This window comes from Petaurus breviceps, unplaced genomic scaffold (genome assembly GCF_028583685.1).
Source record: "Petaurus breviceps papuanus isolate PSGF00001 unplaced genomic scaffold, PetGlider_PUasm1.0 90881, whole genome shotgun sequence".
Taxonomy (NCBI): Eukaryota; Metazoa; Chordata; class Mammalia; order Diprotodontia; family Petauridae; genus Petaurus; species Petaurus breviceps.
In genome coordinates, this window is record NW_027187369.1 from 1,698,028 (window position 1) to 1,710,773 (window position 12,746).

Sequence of the window (12,746 nt, forward strand, 5' to 3'; positions counted from 1 at the left end):
ACCAGAGTAGCATCTCCCTTAGCATGACTCCTGCCCCCCCCCCCCCCTCCGCCAGATCAGAGCTGCTGGGGAAGTGGCTGTGACCAAAGCAAGCCAGCTCTCTGAGGAGGAGCTTGGCCAGGAAGGTCACCTCCAGGCCACGAGGAGACATCCATCAAAGGAGGGCATTGGGGAAGCGGTGACAGTGTCATCAAAAGCATCCTCAGCCCTTAAATGTGTTGGAGCAGAAGAATGCTGGAGATAGCACTCAGGCAGCTCTAACGGGATAAAGACCAGAGAGTTAAACCAACGTGCATCTGGGGGGAGGGGGGCAGGGAGAGAGACAGAGACAGAGGGAGGGAGGGAGGCAGAGGGGGGAAGAGATACACACAGAGACTGAGATGAGATGAGAGCACGGAGAGAAGGGGAAGAGGACAGACAAGGAGGGGAGAAAAAGAGGAGACGGCAGAGGAGGGGGCAGAGGAGGAGGGACAGAGGAGGAGGAGGGGGCAGAGTTGAAGGAGGGGCAGAAGAGGAGGAGGGGCAGAGGAGGGGCAGAGGCCCAGACCAGTGTGATTCGGTGAAGGCGGAGAACCTGGGTTCCAATCCTGTCTCGCAGGATTGTGACCTTGGACAAGGCACTGCCCCAGCCTCCCTGTCTGGGGCCCACTGTCTTGTGTAAAATAGGAGGAGGAGGGGGGAATCCGAATCGCCTCTAAAGTCCTGCCAGCTCCGGATCTAGGAGTCTCTGGACCTCTTCTAACAGCTGTATTATGTAAGTTTCATTCATTGTGCAAATTCCTGCTTTGGGAGTCAAAGACCACCTGTACCAGCCTCCTGGCTCCGCTTCTCAGCGAGTCCCTTCCCCAGCCTGGGTCTCCGCGTCCTTCCTCTACCCAGTAAGAGAACTGGTTCACCCCCCGCCCCACGGGCATTTTAGGCTCCGCCCCTGGGGCCCCCAACATCCCTGCAGCTGGCCCCGGGGAGCACTGCGCCAACGCAAACAGAAGCGCGCCGGGAGGGATTTTTTGTGTGCGCTGAGGCCCAGCTCTGGCCAGAAATAGACGTGGCCGGGCCCAGAAGGAGAGAGCACAGCCTGTTCTGGGCGGCTGGGGAAATAGGTGAAGCTTGTCTTCAGCGCCGCCTCCACCTCTCCCGGCCGACCGCCCACTGCGTCTCTGCAGTGCCTGGCAACCGGGGCTTTCCAACTACTCAAATTGCCCCTGGGCATCCACTGAGCACCCTTCTCCCTGGAGGCTCATCCTCTGCCCCAGGCAGGATCTCCGCTCCCGGCCTCCCCGCAGCCTCCTCCTGCTGCAGCATTGGTGCTTTGGGAGTCAAAGTACCTGCATCACGATCACGATCTGTCACTTACTGTCAGTGTGACCTTGGACAAGTCGCTTCCCCTCTCTGGGCCTCAGTTTCCCTCACCCTACAACAGAAGGAGGCTGAACAAGATGGCCTCTGAGACCTCTTCCAGTTCTGGCTCTAGGATCCCAGCCTGTATCAATCCCAAACACTCTCTTTGGTCTGGATCCCCTGACTCCTCCCTGCCCCACACTCACCACCCCACTCCCCACATTCTCATACTATAATGAACTGCCTTGTATTCCTTCTGGTAATATTTGTACTCTAGATTCTTCTAGAGATCTGTGTTCTCTCCAGTGGGAGAATGGAAGGTACTGGAGACCAGGGATCGTCTCACTTCATCTCTGACTCTCCAGTTTTTAGCACCTTGCTTGGCATACAGGAAGTCCTGAATCCCTGTTTTTGGATTGATATTACCTGCAGAGACTACAGGTATTCAGAAATGCCAACTCAGATGTGTGGGACATGGTATAAGACCAAATCTGCCCAGGGAGTAGTCATCACAGACCACCCACTGCAGTGTGTTCATTGCATGTGTATCCCAGAATCCCAGCTGGAGTGTTGAAAAAGCCTCTACTCCAACCTCTTGCTTCCACAGATGAGACAGGAAGGGAGAAATGACTTGTCCAAAGTCAGACAGCAACAGAGCCTGAAATTTCAACTGAGGTTTCTAGCTCCAAATCCAGTGCTCTGCATGGGCAGTAGGACCCAGGGCTCACTATCACTTTGCTTGTTCCACAGACAGAGCTGGCCTGCCTCCAAAGCTACCCTGATCTGTACCCAATCCAAACAGAATTAAACAGCCTACTGAAATCAGAGCCCACGTTTCTATGGCATTTTAAGGTCTGCAAAGTCCTTTATTTAACATTGCCATAGGTACCACTGGGATTATTATCCCCATTTTACCAGTAAGGAAACAGACCCAACAAGGTTAAGTGATTCATGGTCACATAGCTAGTAGGAGTCAGAGGTGGAGTTTGAATCCAGGATCCTTCCTTCCCCTCCTTTTCCCTCCCCTTTCCATCCTTGCCTTTCTCCTCCCCTTAATCCCTTCTCCCCCTTTTCCCTGTTTCCTTCTCTTCTCTTCCCTGCTGGCTCCCTTCTTCTTCCCCCTCTCTTTTCTGCTGTTTCACTATCCTACTCCCAACTAAAATCAAAAGAGGGTGGGAGACAGGATAGGGCTGATGAAAGGAGACCATGGAGTTATAGGATTTTGAGCTGGAAGGGACCTGAAAGGTATTCTAATCCAACCCCTTCATTCTACAGGGGAGGAAACTGAGGACAAAGAAATAAAGTACCCATCCCAAGGTCATAAGGCCTTGCATAAGTATTGCAGTCAAGATTCCAACCAAGTCTTCAGTTCTAAAGTTAGTACAAGTGAAAGGTGAACCATTTCTTTATTGCCTTCTGTTTCTCCCCATAATGAGGTTTAAAGCATTCCGTCCACTGGAAATATTCTGAGTGATAACATAGTTTCATGGATTCAGAGCATATTCAATTCCCCTATTCAAAGGGTGATGATTAATGTGTCCATATCAACCTGGAAGAAGGTTGTTAATGGAGGGCTGGGCCCACCACAAGTAGCTCTGTGCTGTGGGATATTTTTATCACTGATGGAAGGCATGAATAGCCCTCTTAACCAAATTATGCCAGTAAGGGCAAAGTTAGGAAAGAAAGCTAACTTGTTGGATGGCAGAGGCAGCATCTAAATTATTCTAGAATAATGAGCCAAACCTAAAGAGGTGAACAGTGACAGGGATTAATGTAAAAAAAAATAACTGCACAAGGATAGTGTTGAACTAGTATGGCTAGAGTGCAGTTTATGTGAAAAACCAACTGAATTTTTATTATTAATAATAATGATAGTAACTAATATTTTATAACATTTTAAAATTTGCAAATCACTCTACAAATGTTATCTTATTTGACCCTCACAACCCTGAGAAGTAGGGGCCATTATTATTCCTATTGTACAGATGAGGAAACTGAGGCAGACAGAAGTCTAGTAACTTGCTTAGGGTCATACAATTGGTAGGCTAGATTTTACCTTGGGTCTTCTTGCCCCTGGGTGTAACTCACACAGTCTTTTACTCCCACTACCTCCACCCTGGTCAAACCCATCTGAATGACTGGGGTCAATTCTGGATACCACATATTTGGAAAGATATTGAAAAGCTAGGTAACTGAGATGGTGAGGGGCTTCAAAACCATTGCATACTTGCAACAGTGGAAAGAACTATAGCTGTTTGTTTAGCTTGAATTGGAGATGTAGAAAAGGACATGATCACTGTCTTCAAATAGTTACATAGACTAGGAGCCAAAGGACAGAACTAGGGACTGTGAGTTACAGCCATTGGAAGACGGATCTGAGGTCAGTATCAGGAAGAATTTGCTAGCAATGAGTTGTTCAACAAAGTAATGGGCAGCTTCAGAAGGGAGGGACTTCCCCATGGCTGGAGCTGTTTAAACAGGGGTTAGATGAGCATCTGTCAATGATGACTCATTCTTCCACTGGGTGAGAGGTAGGCTTCCTTGACACACAGAAAATAAAGCTCTGTTGGCCCCACTGACAATAAACCTAATACATTTGTTCACTTGTAGAGGATTTGACATTGTTTGCTTGGAGGCCCGGAGACCACATTATTACTTTGCAACCCTCTGCTTGATGCCAAGTTTTGCTGCCTGGCTTATTACCGTGTAGCATCATTTCCACCAGCCCCGTGTGCCCGTGAAAAGCTGTGGAGCTGGTACAAAGGCATTCAGACGTATGAATCAGCTTCCTAGCCAACTTTTGTTATATCTCATTTAAAGGGACTAGGATATGAGTTCAATGACCTTTTCAAGGCTGACGCCTCCTGAATCCCACGTCCACTGAGTTGTAGATCAGGACCAGGACCAGATGGGAAGGCTGTGGCCCAAAGCAGGAGAGGCCTTTGCCCAAGGTCACACAGCTAGGAAGTGGCAGAGCTGGGGTTTGAATCTAGGGCTTCTGGATTCAAATGGCTTATGAATAAAGATCCATCCAGTCTATGGTAGGAATGGAAACACTGACTTTGGTGACCCCAATTAGTTTTACTGAGTCTTTTATTGTCATTGCAATGGCTAATGGTCCTACCTTGGGTTAATTCACTACTTTTAATTCTTCCCAAAGTGTTTTGAGGGGTAGTACCTCATTTTCTCTAAATCACAGCCTAGTAAAGGAGACCGTTCGAGCTGATTATCCTTACTTTGAAGAGGAGGAAACCAAGGTTCTGTCACAGTGAGATAGTGACTGAGCTAGTACTAGAATTCGGGGTCCTTGGCTCCCAGTCTGCTGCTTTTGCACAAGAAGGGGGTCTGGAGGACCACCCTCACCCCACCCAACCCATTGCATTTCTGTGCATCTCTTTCCATTGCCAAAACTTTATAAGGGATGTTGAGAAACTCAGACCAGAACAATTCCTTACCTTTCTAGAACAGGAGATGTTTACCCAGGAGACAAGAAGGTTTAGGAAACACATGGATTGGTATGAATTAGACCTGTAGAATATCTTCACAGTTTTGCCACTTGCAACTGAGTTGACCAGGGACAAGTCTCTTCCCCTATCTGGGCCTCAGTTTCCTCATCTGTAAAATGAGGGGGTTGGACAAGATGGTCTCTGAGATTCTAACTCTAAATCTATATGATCCTAGACCAGGCTTCTTATTTTACAGTTGAGGAAACTGAAGCCCAAGTAGGGGAAGGAACTTATCCAAGGTCATATGGCAAATGACAGAGCCAAGACTCTCCCCCATTATAATATAAGCCCCTTGTAAGTAGGGTTTAATTCATTGGCTTTATGTCTCCAGCGCCTAGCACTGAGCCTGGCACATAGTAGGTGCTTAATAAATATTTGTTGCATATTAAAGCCCATGTCCCCTTACTCCAAATCTTTACAGCACTCCCTTGTGATAGATGTAGTCAGGTATCAGAAGAGCTTAGTCCCAATTATTCTACTCGACCACAGAGGGTAGCTCTAGGACCAGAAGGCTGAAGTTCTAAGGAATTGATTCTGCATGAAGAACAAGTTCCTAAGAAGGAAAATGGTCCAACAATGGGCTGGGATGTCTCACAGGGCAGAGAGCTCCCTATCTCTGTAGGGCTTCAAGCAAAGGCTAGATGACTAGCTGGGGAAATTGTAACAGGAATTTCTGCTCAGAAGACAGACTGCATGATGTCTAGGGTCCCTCCCGACCCTGAAATTCAACATTCTGTGGCTTACGGAGAAAAAGAACGCCTCCCACCCCAGAAGCTCCACGTTTTGCCGGCCTAATGCGCACATTTGCTCACTGCTCCCTTTGAACAGGTTCTGATGATGATAAGCTTCCTTTGGCACAGCTTAGCTCTATATCATGTAATTGCAAAAATAACCATTTAGACTGTGAAGAGGCAGTGTGCTCCCGAAAGCAAAACTGTGTGCCAGGAAATGAACCCAAAGATGGTAATTAAATTATGGTGTTATCAGAGAGAGGCCAGGACCGCTCACTGCTAGGAGGAAGCAGAGGAGCCTAGGCCTGGGAAGGGAGAGGTAGCATCGGGTCAGTCCCAGGCCCTCATGAACCCCACTGGTCAAGCAGGACCTGTCACTCCCAAATCAGGCTGGATAAGCAGTGCCCAACAAATTGTGAAGGGAAGGGGTACCCAAAGTATTTCTCTGTCCCTGCCCAAAAGAACCCCAATAAACCTGTCTCCATGCCCCAGATTTCCACTAGAAGAACCATTCACTGAGAGTCTAAGAAGACAGTATGGTAGAGGGGGTAAAGAGCTGACTTGGGAATTAGAGGACCTGAGTACAAATCCTACCTCTTATAATTACTGTGGGACCTTGAGCAAGTCCTTTCCCCTTCCTAGGCCTGAGTATCCTTCTCTGTAAAATAAGGGGGTTGGTCTAGATGACCTCTGAGGGCCATTTTACCTCTAGATCTGAGATCCTATAAATCCTATAAAACCATATCTGAACAAGAATCTCTGTTCCAACATATACAATGAGTGGTCATCCAGTGTCTGCTCAAAGACCTCCAAGGAAGGAGAACCCATTTCCTTTCCAAGCAGCCCATCCCACTTTGGGACATCTCTGATTGTTAGGAAGCCTATGCTGGCTTCTCTGAAATGTCCACCTACTGCTTCAAGTTCTGCCCTCTGGGGCCAAGCCAAAGAAATCTAGCCCTTCTTCTATATTCCAGCCTTTCAAAGGCCAGGCATCATGGCCCTCCTTGAATCTTCTCTTCTCCAGGCCAGGTTCCTTCACGCTATTGCCATGCACTTTCCTGTAGTTAAAATGTTTAAAATGTTACCTGGAAGGAGGGATAACATATTAGCAGGGACCAGTTTAGTTCATGAGCCTACTTGGCCACATTGTCACCCAGTATAGGGCCAATGGGGTGAGGGAAAAGCACATGGGATGGGGATATCTTGATACTTTTTGTATGCAGGAGGTCAGCTAAAGGTCTGGAGTATGGGGCAGGTCCTTACCTTATTCCAAACTTTATGAAAGCTTTGGTTGATTATTGATTTTCTTTTGAAGCCTGCAATTTGACGTTGTCCTTCCAATCCCATCAACACTGAGGGTCTAAACTGGGGTGGGGAACCTATGGGGCCACATATGACCCTCTAGGTCCTCAAGTGCAGCCCTTTGATTGAATCTAAGCTTCTTAGAACAAATCCCCTGAATAAAAGCACTTATTCTGTAAAACTTGGACTCAAACATGGTACAGAGGCTGAAGGTTCCTCACCTGTGATAAACAATGTCATTCTGAGAGTACAGTACTTTACAGAGCCTTTGGATAAGAGGATACAGGTAGTATTCACCTGGTGTTACTGATTAGGGGATGGAGAGAAGAAAAGTGATTTGCCCAGGGTCCCATTCAGCTATTGGATTCAAACCCATATATTCCAGGTCTAGCACTCTCTCCCATGATAGGCAAGGTGCCCAAACTGAGGCATTCAGTGACTTACTGTGGGGTATATGTTCAGTGTCGGCTGACTCAGGTCAAAGGACTCCAAAAATGGCTTTTTCCCTCCATCAGTTCAAGGTTAGTGAAAGGTTTCTCTCTTTCTCTCATTGCAGTCTGCTCCCAATTCTCCAGAGGGGTGTATGCTATCTTCGGGTTCTATGACCAGATGTCAATGAACACCCTGACCTCCTTCTGTGGGGCTCTGCACACATCCTTTGTCACACCCAGCTTTCCCACTGATGCCGATGTGCAGTTTGTCATCCAGATGCGGCCAGCCCTGAAGGGCGCCATCTTGAATTTACTGAGCCACTACAAGTGGGAGAAGTTTGTGTACCTGTATGACACGGAAAGAGGTAAGTTGGGATATACACAGTTCCTTCTTCCTTCAACTGATTAACGAGTTAATGAAAGAATGAATGAATAATGAACGACTAACTGAAAAAGTTTTTAAGTATTGACTATGGGTCATTTACTACTGTGCTAAGCCTCAAGATACAAATAGAAAGATCAAGAAAGCTCTGAAGGAGCTCACATGCTATCAGGGGATATAGTACATTGAAAAAAAGTTCATCTGCTGGACAGATGGAAGGCACGAAAGTCCTAAGGGTGCATCAGAGAGGCAGATGGGAAGGCCCAGGGATCTGTATCCCTGATTATGTAGGTTACATAAGTCGATCAGATGACAATGCTAGGAGACTGCAGAATGTAGACACAGGGGAAAAGGTAGGGCCTAGAGGCTCTTGGGATGTAGTGGCTGAGCAGAGAGTAAGGCCTGGTGGTCCTCCCTGTCACCAGAAGGAAGAGAGGTATTAACTCCAATGTCATCCAAGTTACATGAACAGTCAAACAGTAAAGAGGGAGGGCACCATTGGTCGTGGCAGTGAAAAAGAAAACACCTGAGATCCTCCGCCTAAAAATTATTTGTCTTCATTAATTATTTGGTCTAAAATGTGTGCCCAAAAAAGTTCATTCAGTCCAAGGTGGAGAGCCTTGGCCAGAAGAATGTTGGTTTGTTTGGGGGAGGGGAGCAGCTAATTCCCTGGTAGGGAAGGATGTTACTATCCCCATTCAACAGATGAGGAGACTAAGGCCTGGAGAATCGATCCATTAACAAGAGTTTATTAAGCCCTTTCTCTATACCAGGCACAGAGCCAAGTTGCCCATTGAAAATTCCACAAACATTTGATCCCACGTTGTGTATGCAGAGAGTTGTTCTAGGTTCTGTTAGATAACACTTATCCCTTCTTGTAGGGAGATGAGACTCATATAAAGATAACGTGCGTTATTCTTAAGTACAAAATGATTATTTTGTAAAGTCTGATAGGGGACGAAGTTGGGTATGGGGATCAGAGATCAGTATCAACTAGAAGAATCAGGAAAGGCTTCCTGGAAGTGGTGGGGTCGGAGCTGGGGAAGAATTCCCTAGGCAAGGATGGGGAGGGAGGACATGCCAAGCCCAGGAAACGGCTTGTGATTGTGCAGCTGATTAAGAGCTAAGTTGAGACATGGACCAAGGCCTGTGGCCTCCCAGCCCAGGGCTTGTCCTATTAATCTACACTAGGTCTTCCTAGAGTGGCCCCTTGGCAAGCAGTAGAGAGAGATACAGGAGCTGAGGCATGGCCAGAATGGTGCATTGGGGAGCTTTTCATAGTTGCTATTGAGGCTATGTGTTGACGAGATACTTTGGATGGGGAACCTCTGAAATAGAGGGTTTGATCAGTAACCAAATGTTATGCTGCCGGTTTGCCCAAGATCACCTAAAGCTTTTCTGGTATAGATAGACAAAATGATAGACAGACAGACAGACAGACAGACAGATAGATAGATAGATAGGATAGAATGACAAGATAGATACATAGACAGAAAGATAGAGATAGACAAAAAGATAGACAGAGGATAGACACACACATATATGTATATATATATATATTTGCTGCACATACTGGGAATCAGAAGACCATAGTTCCAGTCCTGTTTCTGTCATTGACTAGCAGTGTGACCTTGGACAAGTCCTATCCCATTCAAGGCCTCAATTTCCTCTCCATTAATGAAAGTATGGGGCAGCCCCTATCATATTCTGCCTATGATCCAGGTCTATCCCTCCATACATAGCTGGGGGACCCTGGACAAGGCCAGTCACCTTCCTGTGTTTTAATTTCCTCCTCTGTAAAATGAAGGGATTGGACTAGATGAGAGGGAAAGTAGCAGAGTCAGGTCTCTGATTTCAAATCCCATGTTCTTTTCACTCTACTATTCTGCCTCTCTACAGATAAGTTCCTCCTCTTTTTTCTCCTATTCCTTCTCCCCTTCCCTTTCACCTCCTTTTCCTTCTCTTTCTCCTTCCCCTTCTTTTCTTTCCTCTCCTCCTCCTTCCCCTTTCCTCTTCTTTTCTTTCTCTTCTTCCTTCTTCCATTTTTCCCTCTTCCTCCTCCCCCTTTTTCCTCCACTTCTTTCCCCTTCTCCCCATCTTTATTGTCATTCAGTTGTGTCCAACTCTTCATGACCCCATTTAGGGTTTTCTTGGCAGAGATACAGAGTGGTTTGCCATTTCCTTCTCCAGCTCATTTTACAGATGAGGAAACTGAGGCAAACTGGGAGAAGTGATTTGTCCAGGGTCACACAGCTCAAATAAGTATCTGAGGTCATATTTGAACTCATGTCTTCCTGACTTCAGGCTCAGCACTCTATCCATGATTGTGCCACCTGATCTTAGGTGTCACCTAAGACCCATCCTATCAATGAAACCCCCAGATAATGTGACCTTGGAGACCTCCAGAAATCACCTCTGAAGTCAGAGCTCCTAGGTTCATTCCAATTGACCTGAGGTGCTTATTGCTCATGTGTGGCCTTAGGCAAGTCATTTTACCTTTCCCTCGGTTTCAGTTTCCCTTTCTGTAAAATGAGGGGCTGGATTAGATAGCCTCTCAGGGCTTTCACAGCTCAAGATCTAGGAGCCTAGGTACTGAGTTCAAAATCTGTCTGTCTCTTACTACCCATATGACCTTAGGCCAGGTCATGTGACCCCTCTGGGCCTCAATTTTTATTTCTTTTGTTCACTATTTCCCTATTAAATGTTCATTATAATCCAGTCCTAGCCAAATGGAATACTGAGGGCCTCATGTAGACAGGGAGCTGTGTGTTTGACAACTCTGCGCTCAGTAATCTTATAAGCCTATACGTCTCAGAGAAGATCCTGACCTGAATTCACAGGGAGGAGTTTCCCTCTCTGGGAGTTCCCCATACCAATGAAATCCTCAGTCCAGTCCCTGGTGAAGCTCTGACTTAGAGAGGTCAAAAGATGTGTTACTAACCGAGAAGGGATTTGAATCCAGGCCTTTCTGACTTGAAATCCAACATTCCTTCCACTATATCCCAATGTCTCACTATTTAAAAATGCCATAAAGCATAGATATTGTTAATATGTGGTTTTCTAAGTCAGTGTGCACAAGTGGCTTGCTCAGAGTCACCTGACCATACGTGTCAGAGGCAACACTTGAACCCAGGTCTCCCTGGCTCTAAGGCCAGCTCCCTGCCACCATACAATGCTGCCTCTTCTAACCTGTAAAGTGGAAATAATAAAGAGCTTTGTAAACTAAAGTACTATCTAAATGACAACAGGCAGGTAGGTAGGTGGCACAGTGAATAGAACACTAGCCCTGGAGTCAGGAGGACCTGAGTTCAAATCCGACCTCAGACACTTGACATACTTACTAGCTGTGTGACTTTGGGCAAGTCACTTAACCCCAATTGCCCTCCAAAAAGGAAAAATAAATAAGTAAACAGACAGACAAAGAAACAAATAAATAAATGACAATCATTCTTTTTATTACCAATGTGTCCTTAAGCCCTCTCTGGACCTCATTTTCCTTGCATTGGACTAACATGGTGCAATGGAGAAAGCCAGCATAGCATAATGAAAAGAACATTGGTTCTAGAATCAAAGGAGTTAGGTTCTAGTCCTGCCTCTGAAGATTACTACCATATGACTCATACTGCTGAGCCTATGACCTTGGGCAAGGGACAGTCCCTCTAGGCCTTAGCCTAGCTGGCCCCTGACAGCCCTCATTCTAGTATCCTAGATGATCTCCAAGTTCCCTTTCAGTTCCAACATTCTCTATTCTTAGAAATACTTTCCAGAAATATTTCCTTTATGTTGGACAAGTACCTGCAGCTCCCCCACTGAGAAGGCCCAAGATAAAGTCCAAATCAGTGCCCCGTGTCTGCATTTTTCTCCAAGGCACAGTCTTCTTCCTGGTTGTCTTGCTCCATTCTCCCAGCTTCATGGATCACCTTTGTGAGGATGACCCACTAACTGTGTGACCTTGAGCAAGTCTGTTCTCCTTCTCTAAGCCTCAATTTCTCTGTCAGTTGAGTAACCTGGCCTAAAACGGTGTCTTCTGGTCCTCCAGATATAGACCTTTGATCCCAAGCACTTGTTGCCTTGAAAAGGGCGCAGACTCCTAGGGCTGTCTCCCCTACATCTTCCCTTTCGAGCACAGATTCAAGGACATGGTGATGATAGCCATGAAGCTGGTGGAATGTGAGCACATAGATCTTCATTTTTTTGTCTTTGTTTACCCAGTGCCTTGCACAGGCCTTTACACATAGAAAGTATTCCATAAATGCATGTTGGATGGGACAAGAAAAGACCAGCTCAGCTCTGTTTGGGGCCTTATTTGAACTCTGGCTCCTTTTTCCATCTGCATAAATTAGACAGGTCCAGGGAGTACATTATCCTCTGTGAGACAGACACAAAATCCCCCTGTCTGAGCAGCGATAATGGAGGTTGACAGTAGCTGAGACATTTGGTAGTTTCTGCAGTTTGCCTAATCTATTGTGAAGAGTCTTCAAATCAGAGAACACCCCAGAGCCCGTAGAGAGTGCTGAATGACTATTTGGACTGGCTTGTGAAGAAAAGGCCGTACATATGTCTGTAATGAGAATCTCATTGAAGAGGAAAATACCAGAACTGTCATATTTTTGAATACTTTGCCCGGCACATCCTTGACTGCTTTGAGGCATAAAAAGATCAAGTACCAAGCAATTTGTTGTCAGCTGTTGAAATAAATTATCATTTAAACACTTCCTCTTCCACAAAGGTTATTAGCTTGGTAGCTTGTTCCTGGGGATGGGCTGACTATCAGGGAGAAAAAATCACGAGCCATTAAACCAGCCACTCCAATACTGCAGATTAGTTACCAGGGCAATTGTTCTTGCCACGATGGGACAATGCAGCAGATTACACGAGGCGACTCTTCATAAATACCGGCATCCTTTAGGGCTGTCATGCCGGGCTGAGAAGAACGTCTCAGGGAGGGGATACTGTTTACTGGAAGATTTCCAGTTCGACTGGGGAAAGTCACTTGGGTTCCAAAGGTATTTTCCACAAGTAATATATTTCTCCGATCCCACTCCCAAATGCCTGC

At 46.3% G+C, this 12,746-nt stretch overlaps 1 protein-coding gene across 4 annotated transcripts in view; it reads left to right on the plus strand.

Annotated features, from left to right (window-relative positions):
• Positions 1–12,746, plus strand: part of GRIA3 (glutamate ionotropic receptor AMPA type subunit 3) — a 292,053-nt gene that overhangs the window by 76,874 nt on the left and 202,433 nt on the right. For all 4 annotated transcript variants that reach the window (XM_069074018.1, XM_069074020.1, XM_069074017.1 and 1 more), the window contains exon 3: positions 7,434–7,673. In XM_069074018.1, the coding sequence (XP_068930119.1) occupies positions 7,434–7,673 (240 nt within the window). The remainder of the gene's footprint in view (positions 1–7,433; positions 7,674–12,746) is intronic.